The sequence below is a fragment of the Loxodonta africana genome, chromosome 19 (assembly GCF_030014295.1).
Source record: "Loxodonta africana isolate mLoxAfr1 chromosome 19, mLoxAfr1.hap2, whole genome shotgun sequence".
In the NCBI taxonomy this organism is placed as follows: Eukaryota; Metazoa; Chordata; class Mammalia; order Proboscidea; family Elephantidae; genus Loxodonta; species Loxodonta africana.
In genome coordinates, this window is record NC_087360.1 from 30,058,446 (window position 1) to 30,075,975 (window position 17,530).

The window sequence follows — 17,530 nt, forward strand, 5'->3', positions numbered from 1 at the left end:
GAATGTGGGGCAGGCCCCAGGTCTTGAATACTCAGCCCACCCAAGCATACCCCCATCTAGAAACAGGAAGCCAGGTCAGGGTCAAAGTCGACCCCACCAGAGTTGGGCATGCAGACTCTGGCTGGAGCCAGCCTGCCTGGGTGGCTTCCCAGCTCTGGCCTCTCTGTGTCTGCACTCTTCTCATCTGTGAAATGGGTATAATGTAAGTACCAAATAAGTTGGGCCATCCTGGGCATTGACCGAGATGGTGTGGGTAAAGCATTTGGTACACAGCTTCACACACGTAAAACCAGAAAAACCAGTTGCCATTGAGTCAATTCCAACTCATGGCGACCCCAGGTGTGTCAGAGTAGAACTGTGCTCCGTTGGGTTTTCAATGGTTGATTTTTCAGAAGTAGATCACCAGGCCTTTCTTCCGAGATGCCTCTGGGTGGACTTGAACCTTCAACTTTTCAGTTAGCAGCACAGCGTGTTAACTGTTTGCACCACATGGGGACTCCCAACACACATAAGCACTTGGTAAGTAGAGCCATGGATATCACGCCATGTCTGCCTTTACCAGGCACTGTCCTGCTCATTGTCAGCTTCTTGTCTGTACAGCACTCCAATAGGGACGCTTATGTCCCCTTTGTAACCACAGATACAGGGTCCCTGAAGGTAATTCTTGTTGTCAGCTGCTGTTAAGTCTATCTTCAACTCATAGCAACCCCATGTGACAGAGTAGAACTGCCCCATAGGGTTTTCTAGGCTGTAATCTCTACAGAAGCATTTCACCAGGTCTTCCTTCTGTGGAGCCCCTGGCGGGATTCAAACCACCAACCTTTCAGTTAGCAGCTAAACACTTAACTGTTGGGCCACCAGGGTAGACACCTGCCAAAAGCCACATAGTGCCTAGCGGTCAAGTCAGGGTTCAAATCCAGGTCTCCTAGCTCCCAGGGGCTCCCCTTTTCCCAGGCCCCATGGCTGACAGCAGCAGGTAGCCTGTGGTTGGCCCTTCCCCCAGCTGGATGTGGTAGGAGAGTGGTGGGGTAGGGGCCAAGCAGAGGGCAAGTCAGAAGGTGGATCCCCGCCTTACAGTTTTTGCTGTGCCTGCCAGGCTCACAATAGAAAGTGCAGTTCTCGACAGTAACCTGGTGGCGGGGGAGGGGGACAGGCCCTGTTGGGCCTGCTGAGCCAGCTCCCGCTTTGTGCCACAGACCATAGGCCTGGTGTCTGCCAGGCTATAAAATGGGGGGTCGGCCCCAGTCACCCACAGCACCCACCTACCCGCCCACCCTCAAGCAGGAAGTAGCAGGTCCCCAGGTAAGAGGGAACCTACCCTGATGCACAGAGCTGAAGGGAGGGGTGGAGAAGAGGGGAGTCAGAGAGAGGGGTGGGCAAAGGAACAGGAACATAAGAGAGTCAGAGAGAAGTCAGAACATAAGAGAATTAGAGAGTTGAGAAAAAGATGAGAGAGAAATAAAGAGAAACTAAGAACTGATAGAGACACAGGCAGAGATACAAAAAGGACACGATACGGGGGAGGGAGTGAGTCAGAGAAAGAAAAGTAAAGACAGAAATAAAGAACAGGTAGAGACAGGCAGAGAGAGGGAGAGAGGGAGAGAAGGGGACAGAGAGAGGAACAGTCCCAGGTAGAGACACAGACACACACACACAGAGAGGGACAGAGACAAAGACAGAGAGAAAGACACACAGACAAAGAGAAAGAAAAGCAGAGAGAGGCAGACAGATAGATACATGCAGAGAGAAAGAGAGACACAGACAGATAGAGAGAAAGACACACAAACACAGAGAGAGTGAGAGAAAAGCAGAGACAGAGAAAGGGAAAGACAGAAAAGGAATGAGAACATCTCCTGGCAGAATGAGTCCAAACACCACCCCAGGGTAGTATAGATTCAGGGGCCGATGTGGGGGAGCATGGGCCTGGAAGGCACAGATGTGGCCCAGATGTCTGTCTGGCCTGCCCACAGAGGTCAGAGCCCAGAGCAGTGACAGCCCTGCTGGGAGACAGATGGGGAGGGATCTGCCTGCCCTGCTAGGAGTGCTCAGGTGTCCAGCTGGCCAGAGGGTCTTCATCTGAGCTGCCAAGGGGCCTTGAACCCCTTGAAAGTCTCTCCAAAATTGAAGGGGGCATTTTTTTTTTTTTTTTTTTTTGGTGACAAGGTGAAGCTTTCATCAAACAATCAAAGGCAACCATGACCGATAGCGATTAGAAACCTCTGGAATTGACTACAGCTCTCTCTGCCCAACTCCCACGCGGCCACAATCCTCCTTTTTAGAAGCCCCGACATGCACTCAACATGTTCCCTTGGGTCCTCCTGTAGGCCCCAGCCCTAGCCCTGGGTCAGCCTCCACACACCCGCTTCAGAGAATTCCAGAGGCAGCGGTTAGAAAAGGAGACGGGAACACGCCTTCATTCATTCTTTGAACAGCTATTTACCCCAAATCTCCTATATGCCAGGCACAGATCCAAGTGCTGGGAGAGACGAAGGGGCTCATAAAACCACAGAGCAGTTAGGAACCCAGTTGCTGAGGTTTGTCCCCTAGAGTTGGAACAGCAGAGCTAACGGTCACTATCCGTATGGGCTACTAAACCTCAATTTGCTCAGTGAGGATAACGACAGCGCCTTCCCCATGGGGTTATAAGGAGCCCTGGTGGCAGAACGGTTAAGCGCTCAGCTGCTAACTAAAAGCTTGGCGGTTCGAACCCACCCAAGTGGTGCTTCGAAAGAAATGCCTGACGATCTGCTCCTGTAAAGATTACAGCCTAGAAATCCTATGGGGCAACTCTGTCATATAGGATCTCTGTGAGTCAGAACCCACTCCATGGCACACAGCATGGGCTTAGGGTGTGTCGGATGAGTTCATGAAGGCATGTAACGGAGCTTAAAAAAAAAAAACAGTATATACCCCGCAAGGTGACTTACTGTTGCTATTAATCAAAATAATAATCTGGTGAGCTGACCAGAAAGTGCAGTAGCAAATAGCAAGGGCAACCAAAAAAAAAACCAAAAAGTCAAACCAGTTCCATCAAGTTGATTCTGAGTAGAACTGTTCTACAGGGTTTTCAATGGCTGTGATTTTTCGGAAGTAGATCGCCAGGCCTTCCTTCTGAGGTGTCTCTGGGTGGGTTCAAACTCCCAGCTCTTTATTTAGTAGTTGAGTGCTTAACCATTGGTGCCACCCAGGGGCTTCTGAGGTGGTAATCCACTTGGGGTGGAAGGGAGAGCATTCTTGGTGGCGGGAGCCATGACAAAGGGCTAGAGGAAAGATGGATGGGCTTAGTGTCCCCAGACAGGAAATTCTTGTGTGTAGTAGGGGATAATACAATCAAATTCAAGGCTTACATTTTAGGAGAAAGAGGGGAAATGAGTTCAATGGAGCCTGACAACGCGGGGCGAGTGAGTGTGGAAATGGGGAGGCAGCTCGGGGGTGCCGTCCTGAATTAACCTGGGCCGAGGGTTTCTTTACAGCCGGCTGCAGCCGGGAACCATGTCTCAGGCTGTGACAGCCTCGACAACAGCTGCCGTGAACCCAGAGTCTGATGGGAAGGGGAAGGGAGCCCCACCTGCAGGGCCAGCCCCGGCCACCGATTCCACCCCGGCCCCAGCATCTGTGCCCGTGCCCATCGCTAAAGTGGGGGACCTTCTTCCTGGGAACTACAAGGTAAGGACCTGTGGGTGGCATGGCTGGGCTCTACTGGTTCCCTCTCTTCTTCCTCCTCTTCCTGTTCCTCCCTCTCCTCCTCCTCTTCCTCCTCCTGCCCTTCCTCTTTCTCCCCCTCTTCCTCTTCCTCCTCTTCCTTCCCTTCCCCCTCCTCTTTCTCACCCTCCCCTCCCGTTCCTCCCCTTCCCCCTTTTCTTCCTCCTCCTCCTTCTCTTTCTCCTTCTGCTCCTCCCCCTCCCTCCCCCTCCTCCTCTTCTTCCCCCTCCTCCTCCTCTTCCTCTTCCCTCTCACCTCCCACCCTCTTCCCTCTCACCTCTTTCTCACCTCCTTTGCCTAATTTCTCTCCTTTCCCCTCTTCTCCCCCTCCTCTTCCTTCTCCTCCTCCTCGACCCCTCATCCTGTCCATCCTCTGTCTCTTTTCTTTTTCCTCCCCCTTTGTCCCCTCCCCCACTTCTCTTTCCCAGCCACAAATGAGACTCAGGCCAATCTGGAAATCCAAGAACGCGGCCAGGGACTTCAGCAGACCTAGAAAAAGGGGCGCCATCACTTCTGGAGCTGTTAAATGATGCCACCACCAAAATATAACATTGTAGGCTTCAAGAGACACCTGCCAGGTGGCAAGACACCTGCGCAAGACTGTGCACACAGTTTGTCAAAAGCAAGAAACAGAAGATCGAAAGCAGCGGGCTGGCTGTGCTGCAGGAACAGCCTGCGTGAGGTTTGCCAGGCCTGCAGGATGCCTCAGGCCCCCTGTAAAGATTGTTCTCAGTGGCCAGGGCTGAAAAGGTTCCTGGAGAGCAAGCTGCCCAGTGCTCTGGGGTTTGGATTGGTTTGGCATTAACTTCAGGTGTACAGGCCTGGATCACTTCAAAGTCCTCGGTCTATAACGTGCTGCCACCTGGTCCACGCATGGACCGCTTTCGTTTATGGAGGAGCAAATGGTTACCACACTCAGTGGCTGACTGAAGAGTTGGAGGTTCAGGTCAACCCAGAAGCACGTCAAAAGGAAGCCCTGGTGATCTGCTTCTGAAAAATCAGCCACTGGAAACCCTGTGGAGCACAATTCTACTCCAACACACATGTTGCTGTCCAGTGATTCTAATTTTGGTGACCAATGTGATAGAACTCTTCCACAGGGTTTTCAAGGCTGTGACCTTTTGGAAGCAGATCACCAGGCCTTTCTTCCGAGGTGCCTCTGGGTGAATTCGAATTGCCAACCTTTCAGTTAGTAGTCAAGCCCCCAACCAACTGTGCCACCACGGCAACCAATAGCTGGTGTTTAATTTTTATTTGATTTTTAATATTTCAGTGAGCACCTGCAAACCCACCCCCAGCCCCCATTAAAAGTCAGGACTTGGTAAAAATCCTCTAACATCAAGGCAACAGCCATCCTTATCCCTGTGTCCTTCGTCTACTTGTTTTCCTTTTTATATGCCTGTCTGCATTATTACTTTAAAAGTATACGCTCTTTTAGTCTGACTTGTTTTTAATTTATTGAAATGTGCTGTATGCAATTATTCTGGAAAGGATCCCTGGTGGGGCAACAATTAAGTGCTCAGCTGCTAACAGAAAGGTTGTTGGTTTGGAACCCACCCAGCGGCTCCTTGAGAGAGAGACCTGGTGATCTGCTCCTGTAAAGATTATAACCTAGGAAACCCATGGGGCAGTTCTACTCTGTCACATGGGGTGGCTATAAGTTGGAAAGGACACGATGACACCTAACAACAACAACAATCGTTCTGGATTTTTCTGCCACTTACTGTGAGATTCCTAATATCCACCCATAACATTGTACAGTACTGTGGGTCATTTGTCTCAGCTGTCAGGTGATACTTCAGAGTGTTCCTGGACTCCCGTAGATCCAGCACTCTCCTGGTGAGGACCATGAGGGTCATGGCTAGGTTTTGCTTTTGTGAACAGCGAAGCTAGGGTGTGCTACCCTTATTTCCAGGGGTACATACATGCATGAGTTTCTCTTGAACAGAGAACTGTAGGAGTGGCTGTGCCAGGAAAATGGCGTGTGGAAAAAACAAGTTGCCATCGAGTCAACTCTGACTCATGGAGCCCCCATGTGTGTCAGAGAAGATCTGTGCTCCGTAGGGTGTTCAATGGCTGCTTTTTTGGAAGTAGGTCGCCAAGCCTTTCTTCTGAGGTGCCTCTGGGTGGACTCAAACCTCCAAACTTCTGTTAGCAGCCAAGCGCATGAACCATCTGTACCATCCAGGGACTCCTGTTCCTTTCACAGCTGAGTAAACTGAGGCTCAAAGACAGGGGACACTTGCCTCGGTTCACACAGCAAGTGAATAGCAAAGTTTTCCAACGTGGGCAAAAACAAGACCTGAGGCTTAGCGAGGGGAGGAGATGAACCCAAGTTCACTATGTTGTGGTCGAAAGACTGGCACGTGTTTCCTGAGCGTCAGCTCTGCAGCAGGTGCTGGGGCTGGAGATAGGAAATGGATCAGCCCCTGGTCCTGCCCTTGAGGATCTCCCCTTTGACAGAAGGGGGAGGGGCACAAAGAGAGAGAGACCCAGAAGCAAAGCAGCAGGAACTGTTCAGTGTGTGATTACATGGTGCTTATGGGATAAGCAAGGATCCCTGGTGGTGCAACAGTTAAGTGCTCGGCTGCTAACCAAAAGATTGACAATTCAAACCCACCCAGTGGCTCCAGAGGAGAAAAACCTGGTGATCTGTTTCCTGAAAGATCACAACCAAGAAAACACTCTGGGGCGGTTCTACTCGGTCACATGGAGTTGCTATGAGTTGGAACTGACAGCACCCAATAACGACAATGGGATGAGCACAATGTAGTGAACTCAATCAAGCCCAAATGGGAGAGGGCATCAGGGAAGTCTTCCTGGAGGAGGTGACATCTGAGGTGAGAACAGAAGCATGAGTTTGGCCACGGGAGTTCCAGGATGGAGATGTGTGGTGGAAGGGCATTCCAGGCTGAAGGAAGAGCACAGAGAAAGGCCTAGAAGAGAGATACGTCAAGTCCAAATGATGGTGCAGGTTTTATATACAAGAGTTGGGGAGGGAAGAAGACAGGATCATCTCACAGTCCTGGATTCAGGACATGCTCTCATGTGGGCCGTGCATGGCCTGCTGTGCTTTAGGTAGTTACTCATTTTTGTCTCTCCTGACCCCATCTGGAAGTAGCCCTCCCCTCTCATCCTGTCCTTCACCATGTGGTCTTCTCTCTTGCAGCTGGTGGTCTTCGAGCAGGAGAATTTCCAGGGCCGACGGGCAGAATTCTCAGGAGAATGCTTGAACCTGGGAGACCATGGCTTTGACCGAGTGCGCAGCCTCATCGTCATCTCGGGACCGTGAGTGTGTGTGGGTCCCTTCACCCTCTGCCACAGTAAAATAATAAAAACAACCAGACGACTGCAGCTGCCACTTACTGGGAGCCTGCTCCTGCCTGCAACCGTGCGTACGGTGGCACATATATTACGGCCAATCTTCGTTCCAAACCCAGGAGTCCCTGGGTGGTACAAATGGTTGAGCACTTGCCTACTAGCTGAACGGCTCGCGGCTCCAACTCGCCCAGAGGTGCCCTGGAAAACAGACCTGCCGATCTGCTTCCGAAAGGTCAGCCTTGAAAACACAAGAGCAGTTCTACCCTGCACACACGGGGTTACCATGAGTCAAAATCAATGCGACGGCAACTAAACAACAACATTTCAAACCAATGAGGGAGGTGTTATTCTCTTTCCCATTTTCCAGATGAGGAAATCGAGACTCAGAGTGGTGATCTGATCGGTATAAGGTCACACGGCCAGTAAGTCATGATTCTCGGCTCCAGAAAAATGCTTCTACTACCGAAGGAGCCCTGGCTCATCACTGAGGCCAGGAGGAGGCCAAAGGGTCAGGTGTTCACCAGCTGTCCCACCCCAGACATCAAGCAGTCCTAGAAGTAATAATAAGCATTTGTTGAGTACCCACTAGGTGCCAGGTGCTGGCTGAGGGCTTTCCTAGATGATCTCACAGTGCTCTATGAGGGAGGGGCTATTCTTTTTTCACAATATTTTTTTTTATATTGGTGAAAATATATACAACCATACACCATTACAACAACATCTACATGTTCAACTCAGTGACACTGATAACATTCTTCAAGTCATGCAACCATTCTCGCCATCCTTTTCCAAATCGTTCCACCACCATTAGCTTAAACTCAATGCTCCCCCTAAGCTTCTCATCTAACCTTTTGAGTTGCTGTTGTCAATTGGATTGCACATAGATAATTCTTTCAAAGAACACAACACTCAAGGCAGACATACTTTACTTATTAAGATAAACTGTTTTGGGGTTCAAAGCAGACTTCAGGGGATAGTTTTGGTTTATGGTTTAAAGATTATCTCAGCAACAGTTTTGGGGGTTCATCCAGCCTCAATGGCTTCAGGAACAGCAGATTCCATGAGAATTTGCAATTCTGTTCTGCATTCTTACCCCTTTTAATTAGGATTCTTTACAGAATCTTTGATCGAAATATTCACTAATGGTAGCCAGGCACCACCCAGTTCTTCTGGTCTCAGGGCAAAGGGGGCAGTTGTTCTTGGAGGCAACCAGACATGCAATCCATTTCCTCCTCTGATTCCTAACTCTCCTCCTTTTGGAGGGACTATTCTTATCCCTATTTGACAAATGGGGAAACTAAGGCTCGGAGTTTTTTTTTTTTCCGCCTCCAATGCTTTAATAACCACTTTAAAATAATCACTGCCTGGCTTCAGTTGCCTGGGCTTCTCTGGGCCTCAGTGAGCCCATTATAAAGCAAGAATAATCATTCCTGTGCACTGAGGTCAGTATGCTCAGCCAGCCTTAGGACAAGACTCACATGGCCCCTCTGCTTCTTTTTTCCCCACCCTGAAAGTCCCTAAGGCGTATGGAGCTGCAGCAAACAGGATTCAGCCTGTATTCTGAGCATCTTTGGGGTCAGAGAGACCTGGATTTGAGTTTCAACACCCCCGTTTGCCTTGTCTAGTCTCTGAGGCTCAGTTTTCCCATCTCTGAAATAAGGAGAATAATGGTCCCCACGACCCCCAAGACAATTATTCCGAGGCCTAAAGGAGATAATGCACGACTTTGCTGTTGTTAGCTGCCATCAAGTTGATGCTGACTCATGGTGACCCCATGTGACAGTAGAACTGCTTCGTACGGTTTTCTGGGCTGTAATCTTTATGGGAACAGATTGCTTGGCCTTCTCTTTTGCGGTGTCATTGGGTTGGTTTGAACCACCAACCTTTTGCTTACCAGCCAAGGGCAAACTGCACCACCCAGCATCCTTAATGCAGGATCAGCTTGGTACTTCATGGCATCCAAACATGGCAGGTCACTATGATGATTCTTTCCCTCCCTGTTGCCCTGTGAACTTAACCAAGTCACCCTGGCCAGGTGTGTACTGGGAGGGCACATTTCCATCTCCTGTACCCACCCCACCCCCGATGTAGTCAACACAGCCTCAGCCCTGCCCTCAGCCCCAAAGCCCAGCTGGAAACAGAAGCAGATACCGGATGTGGCCAGCTTGGGTTTCAAAGCTTTTTTCGGTACTGGTGACTCAAACCAAGAGTATTTCTCCTCAAACCCAGATGCAGCTGGTATGTGCCCCACAGCTGTGCCTAGCAGGGAGAGAAGTGGGCCTGTGGTCCAGGCATCTGGGTCTGTGTCAGGGCCAGGCAGTGCTGTGGGAAAGGCAGTGGTGGGAAAGAAAACGAGGAGGATGAGTTGGGCAAGGGGCAGGGAGTGTGCTCCTCAGCACAGAGCTAGGAGACATGCCTGCCTGAAACCTAAGAGACTAAACCTGACACTTGACACCATGGTGTGACCTTAGACTGGTAACTTAATCCCCTTGAGCTTCAGTTTCCACAACTGTAGGTGAAAATTTCTACCCACACCCCCCCCCCCCCCCCGCCCCGGCCCCGTAGGAAACCCTGGTGGTATACTGGTTAAGTGCTACGGCTGCTAACCAAAGGGTTGGCAGTTCAAATCCGCCAGGCGCTCCTTGGAAACTCTATGGGGCAGTTCTACTCTGTCCTATAGGGTCGCTATGAGTCGGAATCGATTCGATGGTGCTGGGTTTGGTTTTTTTTTTTTTTTTGGTTCTCTCACTGCTGGAAACACTGGTGGCATAGTGGTTAAGAGCTATGGCTGCTAATCGAAAGACACTCCTTGGAAACTGTACGGGAGGCAGTTCTACCCTGCCCTATAGGGTTGCTATGAGTCAGAATCGACTCGACCACAAGGAGTTTGGGTTTTTGGTTTTCTCTCATTGCTCATAAGGCCCAAATGAGCTATGTTGTGTTATTATTCCATCCATCCATCCATTCATCATCCATCTATTTACCCATCTATATATCCATTCACCAGGTCATCGTGAGTTGGAATCAACTCAATGGCAACAGGTTTAGAGGTTTTTTGTGTATATGTATATGAATATATATATTCATTCATAAATTGATCCACCCATCTACCCACCCAACCATCCATCAGTCCAACCATCCTTCCATTTATTCATCCATCAATCCACCCATCCATTCATTCTTCCGTCATCTAGCCATCCACAATCCATCCATCCATCCATCTACCCACCTACCCCTTCATTCATCTACACACCCATTTACCCACCCATTTGTTCAACCATCAATTCACTCATTAATCCATTGATTGATGGATTGATCCATCCATCCATCCATCCATCCATCCATCCATCCATCCATCCATCCATCCATCCATCCATCCATCCATCCACCCATCCATCCATCCATCCATTTTTAGTTCTTTCATCCCAGCCTCAGGAGGGCTGAGGCAGATTTAGCTCTATCCTGGGTGGACAAGTCTTTAATTCTGTCACTCTAGTGTGGATTGGCTCATTCCTCAGACAAGGGCCTCAGGTACCTGGGACACATTCTGTTTCAATCCATGGTAGTAGCCCATCACCCTCATCTCTCTCTGGGTAGAGGAAGGTCTCAGTAGCACCCAGGGAGATGACACCAGTGTCCCCTGTTCCCTGAGAACTCCTGGACATATCTTGCTCAAAGGTCAAGGAGCCGCTTAGTCTCAGCCTTCTCACCTATAAAATGGGGATCTTCCTCTCCCACCGCCCCCCGCCCCCGCCAGTGTCCCTGGTCTCTCTAACACAAGATCACTTCCTAGTCTTAATCAGATTGCACTGGGAAAGCCAGGAAAAGCTCCCCTCTAACTTCAGACTTCTAATTTGTCCCTGTAGAGAACTGAACGCCCTTATATGCAATATCACATTTAATTCTCACAGGTATCTGAGAGGCAGGTATTACTATCATTCCCCTTCTACTGTCTCCATACCATTTATTGAGTATCTTCTGCATGTCAACCTTCCCTTTTTTTTCTGGTGAAGTATACACAGCAAAAGAAACCATTTCAACAATTTCTACATGTACGATTCAGTGACATTGATTACATCATTCAAGTTGTGCCACCATTCTTTCTATTCTTTTCCAAATTATTCCACTACCATTACCGTAACCTCAATGCCCCCTATGCTTCCCATCTAACCTTTCAAGTTGCCGCTGTCAATTTGATCTTACCTAGATAATTCCTGAAAAGAGTACAATGCCCAAACGAAAAACCACTGCCATCGAGTCAATTCCAACTCATAGCAGCCCTATAGGACAGAGTAGAACTGCCCCATAGAGTTTCCAAAGAGCGCCTGGCAGATTCAAACAGCCAACCTCTTGGTTAGCAGCCATAGCACTTAACCACTACGACACCAGGGTTTCCAAAGCAGACGTATTTTCCTAATTACCTATTTTTGGTTCAAAGACTTCAGGGGCTAGTTTTCGTTTAAGGTTTAAAGATTATCTCAGGGCAATAGTTTTGGGGGGGTGCCAGCCTTGTATTTATTCAACATCTGACTCAAGCCTCTGTCTTGACTTTTCCCTTATCCCAGCAACTCCAGGGCTAGTATTTATTTATTACGTTTCCTTTAAATTGACCCTTTTTTTACACAGCTAAATATATCTAGAAAGAAAATGTATATCACTTTTTATAAATGGAGAGCTAATATCACTTGCTCTAAGTAAAAGGCATCCATAAAAAACTAATGCAGAGAACACAAAGCATTGTTATTATGCAGTTGCCTGCTGGAGCCTCTGAACCTGAAGCCTGTCCTTCCTTTGCGACAAAAAGAGAGATTACCAAGTGTTAAGAGCTCAGCTGTTTGAACCCACCAGCACCTCTGCTAGAGAAAAGACCTGGCGATCTGCTCCTGTAAAGATTAAAAAAAAAAAAAATAGGAAACCCTATGCGGCAGTTCTGCTCTGTCCTATAGGATCGCTATGATTTGCAATTCAACTTGAAGCCACACAACCACAACAAAAGTTGCATTAGCGTCAACCAGAGACTTTCTCCTGGCTGTCGTTGTTAGTTTCCACCTAGTCTGCTCCTACTCAAGGCAACCTTATGTATAACAGAACACAGAGTTGCCTAGTCATGTCATCTTAATGATCTTTGGGATAAATGGAAGCCCATGGTTGTGGCAACAGTGTCAATCCACCTCATTGAGGGTTTCCCTCATTTTCGCTGACCCTCTCCCAGCTGCAATCGGGATTTTAAGAAAATGACTTTCTCCTTCTGTGTTATTTGACACCAGGTCCTTGTGGTACTTAAAAATCACAGTGTGACTCTTACATCTGGGGAACATTTTGCTCAGATGTTGTTGTTGTTAGCTTCTGACTTGGCTCTGGCTCATGGTGATCCTGACTCATGGTGACTCTGTGCACAACGGAAGGAAACACTGCCCGATCCCGCGCCATCCCCATCACTGGTTTCAGATTGGACCATTGTGATCACTGGCTGATTTTTCAGAAGTAGATCGCCAGGCCTTTCTTCCTAGTATGTCTTAGTCTGGAAGCTCTGCTGAAACCTGTTCAGCATCACAGCAACACATAAGCCTCCACCAATAGATGGGTGGTGGCTGTGCATAAGGTGTACTGGCCAGGAACTGAACCAGGTCTCCCACATGGGAGGCAAGAATTTTATCATTGCACCACTAATGTCTCTTTGCTTAGTTACACAGATTATCTCATTTGATCCTTCACCATCTCCAAGAAGATAAGCATATTAGTGTAGATGAGGAAACTGAGGCTCGGAGAGGTAAAGCCATGTACCCATGGTCACACAGCTAGTAAGTGGCATAATCAAGAATCAAACCCATTGGTGTCAGGCCCCCTATGACTTTCCCACTGGTCTTGGGGCTGCCTTGCAAGGGAGAAGTGGGAAGACAAGGAGGAGTGGCTTCAGATAATGATTTCTCTTTTCTCTGCCTCTGCCCCTCTGGGCCTTCTCCATTCCCACGGTACCTCTCAACATCCAGTTGGGTCGCCTTTGAGCAGTCCAACTTCCGAGGGGAGATGTTTGTCCTGGAGAAGGGCGAGTACCCACGCTGGGACACATGGTCGAGCAGCTACCGCAGTGACCGGCTAGTGTCCTTCCGACCCGTCAAGATGGTAAGTGGCTCTTGGTCCAGAGCTGGGTGACGTGTGGGGTAGAGCAGGGGCAAGTCTGAGATCAGACATTGAGTGAGGTAATGGAGTAGGGGATGGAAGGAGGGAATGGTAGACAGGGAAGGGTAGTGACCTCTGGGCTAATTGTTACTCACATCCCCATGAGACAAGCATAACCCCATTCTACAGATGGGCAAACTGAGACTCGGGGGGCAGGGTAAAATGCCCCAGATCACCAGCACAGAAGTGTCAGAAGCAGGATTTGAACCTAGATCTGTGTTCCACCAGTGCCCCATGGTGCTCCCAGGATCAATTTCTCACTTTTACCCAAATCATAAGAAACACAGAATTTACCAACGGTGCACAGAAATATTTCCCTGCTGTGTGATGTTGGTCAAGAACCTTAACCTCTCTGAACCTCTCTGTCCACGACCACAATAATAAACATACGAGTAATTTTTTTTTTGGAACACTTGGTGTATGCTGGGCACAGTGCTAAGAGCTCCAGAGGGATTAACTTGTTTAAGCTTCATGACATCCCTGTGAAGCAGAGATTGTTGTTATTGTTGATGGGCACTGTCATGTCAACTCCAACTCTTAACCCGTTGCTGTTGAGTCGATTCCGACTCATAGCAACCCTGTAGGACAGAGTAGAACTGCGCCATACAGTTTCCAAGGCTATAATCTTTACAGAAGTAGGCTGTCACATCTTTCTCCTGAAGAGTGGCTATTGGGTTTGAACCACTGACTTTCTGGTTAGTGGGAGAACGCTTAACCGTTGCACCACCAAAGCTCCTTTTCCGACTCATAGCGACCCTATATGACAGAATAGGACTGCCCACATAGGGTGTCCTAGACTGCCACATCTTTTCTCCCATTGAGTGGCTGGTGGGTGTGAACTGCTGACCTTTTGGTTAGCAGCCGAGTGCTTAACCATTGGCAGGTGGGGCTATTGAAGCAGAGGTTGTTGTCCATCTTTCTACAGATGAGGAGGGCCCTTCCAGGCCTGACAGCTGAGATCCCAGGATTGTACCCCGTTGGTCTGCCCACACTTAGCTCTCTCACTTCCTATCTTTGGCCAGCACCCAGGGGACCCCACGAAGTTACTTCTCTTTCCCCTGTGCCTACTTGGCATGCCTGACCATCCCTCTTGCTCCCCAGGACTCCCAGGAGCACAAGATCTGCCTGTTTGAATGTGCCAACTTCAAAGGTAACACCATGGAGATCCAGGGGGACGACGTGCCTAGCCTCTGGGTCTATGGCTTCTGTGACCGCGTGGGCAGCGTGCGGGTCTGCAGCGGGACGTAAGCATCCGACAGCCTTGCCCTCATCCCGTTTCAAATACAGACTGACTGGAGGCTGCGCCCTCATGGGATGTTTCATTAGAGGCACAGGAAAGGCTGTGTCCCTCCCAGACCCCCCAGTACCAGTGCCTCAGACTCCACCAGTGCCTCTGGGGCATGGAGTCACACTAACCACATGTCAGTGTAAAGAAATCTGCCAACTGGTTCCAGAAAGCTGGAAGATGGGGAGAACAGGGAGCTGCTAAACTCAGATGGATATTGGGGGAATAGTTAAACAAGGAGCCAGAGTTGATGTGGATAGATGATTCTGGGTGTGTCTGGGGAAAGATAATATTCAGAGAAATCCAGAGGGTTGGGGGACACCAGCAAAATGGCTTCTGAGAGGTGAGCCTGTATAATGAAAGGGCTGTGACCCTGCCACTGATAACCTGTGGAGCCTGGGTGAGCCCCACTCCTCTCTCTGTGCCTTAGTGTTGCTTGCTATACAGTGGGCAGATGAGGATCCCTGAATTTAGAAGGCTTTTTCTACTCTGAACTCCCAGGATTTGAAGCTTCCCAAACAGAGCCCCATGACCCCAAGTTCATGAGAGCACAGGGAAGGGCTGAGTGCCCAAAGGAGGTCACTTCACCTATATCCCTGCCTCCAGATAACCATGGCAGCAACCCCTGTTCTCCTCTTTCCAAATATGAGGCCTCTATCTCTCCCCATCTGAGACTCTTTCTGAGTTCCCGTAATACCATCGGGGCCCTGGCCTTTTTCTCTTTCCTTTTCCTTCCCAGAAACCTACATCCCCACCATTCCAGCCATCCCATATTTACTGAGCCTGTTTGAGCTTGGGACTGTGCTAGACACCCTGGGGAAGGCAGAGATGAATAAGGCACAGTTCCTGCTTTCAGGAGGTTTACCTGGCCTAGCAGGGGAGGCCCAAGTATACCTGTGAGATAGTGACCAGCAATACTAGGCAAGAGATGGTCCCAACAGGGCATTTATGCATCAGAGAAGAAAGGAAGGTTTCTGGGACCTGGGTGTGTGTGTTGGGGTGGGGGCTGAGAGGCAGGTGAGAGATGGTTTAACCTGAGAGGTTGGGACTTAAACCAGGCTTTGAAAGACGGGCAGGGGGCTGGGAGAAGCCTGGGAAAGGCCCTCTTGGCAGAGGCAATGATAAAGGTTAGAAATTAATCATTCTGACAATTAACATGTATTGAGTACTTACTATGAGGAGCCCTGGTAGCACAGTGGTTAAGCACTCAGCTACTGACTGGAAGGTCAGTGGTTTGAACTTACCAGCTCCTCCACAGGAGAAAGATGTGGCAGCCTGCTGCCGTGAAGATTTACAGCCTTGGAAACCCTATGCGGCAGTTCTACTCTTTCCCATAGGGTCGCTATGAGTCAGAATCAACTCAATGGCAGTGGGTTCGGAGTGCTTACTCTATACCACGCACTGTGCTAACCACTTTGAATAATTGTTGAATCTTCACAACAAGCCAAATAAGTAGCTGTGTTAATCATCCCATTATATAGTCAACACACTGAGGTTCTAATACGGCACCTACTCAGATCCCCTCAGCTGGGATTTAAACCCAGGTCTGACACCACAGTGTGTGCTCCCAACCACCTCACACAATCCACTGGCACACAAAGGAAACCTGTTTTTGAAACAAGGCTCCTCCTTCTTATCTTCCTTTGATTCAGTTTTTCCCTGACCCCCAACCCATCACTTGCAGTGGGATGTGTATTAACCTGCCTGCCATGCAGGCAACATACTGAGCAAGCTCTTTAAGTACATTTTCCCATTTGGTCTCCACGACACCCTACTAAACCAGCTACCATGAGCGTCCCCATTTTCCAGAAGTGGAAACTGAGGCCTGTCAGAGAACTGAACTCATTGCCCAGGATTGTCTGTGCACCAGGATTATTGTTTGTTGTCGTCGAGTCGGCTCCGACTCACAGTGACTTTAACGTATAACACAGAGAAACACTGTCTGGTCCTGCACCATCTTCATGATCCTTGGTATATCTGGGGTTTCTCTCATTTTTTGTTGGCCCTCTACTTTACCAAACATGATGTCCTTTCTAGCAATTCGTCCTTCCTGATGACATATCCAAAGTAAGCAAGTTGAAGTCTTACCATGTTTACTTCTAAGGTTCTGGTTGTATTTCTTCCAAGACTGATGTGTTCATTCTTCTGGCAGTCCACAGTTTATTCATTGTTCTTCACCAGCACCACAGTTGGAACCCAGCAGGGGGACACAGCAGGAAGAGGAAAAGCCAGGATGGAGGAGCTCTGTGTGACCCATGCCTGAACCCCAGGGGGGACAGATGGAGAGCTGGGATGGGCTGGGCAAGGTCTGGGTGTAGGTCAGTGTGGCTGGCTGGGTCTCCACATTGTTGTTCTTGCTTCCCCGCTAGCTGGGTCGGCTATCAGTATCCCGGCTACCGTGGATACCAGTACCTCCTGGAGCCTGGAGACTTCCGGCACTGGAACGAGTGGGGGGCCTTCCAGCCGCAGATGCAGGCCGTGCGTCGCCTGCGTGACAAGCAGTGGCACCGGGAGGGCTCCTTCCCTGCCGTGGCCGCTGAGCAACCCAAGTGAGCCTCTACTCCACTCCGGTCTCATGCCCCATCCCTTCCTCAGGCTCCATTTTCCCTTCTTTCCTGTGCAAATAAAAGTTCTAAGGCCAAACTGTCTCCTGGGTCTGTGAACAAGGGTACGCCTCGAGGTTCCCTGTTATTGCTGTGACGTGACTTTCTCAGTCACGATAATAAAAATAGCTAGCACTGTAAAGTTCGTCACACACGTTATCTTAGCATTTCCTTGTAAGGAAGTTATCTCTTTGTGAAGTTGGTAGGAGCCCTGGGTGGTGTTAAGCAGTTAAGCACTTAGCTGCTAACGGAAAGCTTGGCAGTTCAAATCCACCCAGCAGCTCTGCGGGAGAAAGACCTGGTGGTCTGCTTCCCTGAAGAATGCAGCCAAGAAAACCCTATGGGGCAGCTCTACTCTGTCATGTGGGGTTGCTGAGTCAAAATTGCCTTGATGGCACCTAACAACAACAGGAAGTGGGCGTTAAAAAAAAATCTGTTC

General features: G+C 49.3%; 1 protein-coding gene across 2 annotated transcripts; it reads left to right on the plus strand.

Moving 5' to 3' along the window:
* Positions 1 to 1,034: 1,034 nt before the first annotated feature.
* CRYBB1 (crystallin beta B1) lies at positions 1,035 to 17,120 on the plus strand. 2 transcript variants are annotated; one of them, XM_064272511.1, is made up of 6 exons: positions 1,035 to 1,302; positions 3,474 to 3,666; positions 6,872 to 6,990; positions 13,014 to 13,146; positions 14,305 to 14,447; positions 16,858 to 17,120. In XM_064272511.1, the coding sequence occupies exons 2-6, from the start codon at positions 3,493 to 3,495 to the stop codon at positions 17,039 to 17,041; spliced, it is 753 nt and encodes a 250-aa protein (XP_064128581.1). In that variant the 5' UTR covers positions 1,035 to 1,302; positions 3,474 to 3,492; the 3' UTR covers positions 17,042 to 17,120. The 2 variants fall into 2 exon arrangements, with proteins under 2 accessions (XP_064128581.1, XP_064128582.1); XM_064272512.1 differs by lacking the exons at positions 1,035 to 1,302; positions 3,474 to 3,666 and adding an exon at positions 5,418 to 6,542.
* Positions 17,121 to 17,530: the final 410 nt, after the last annotated feature.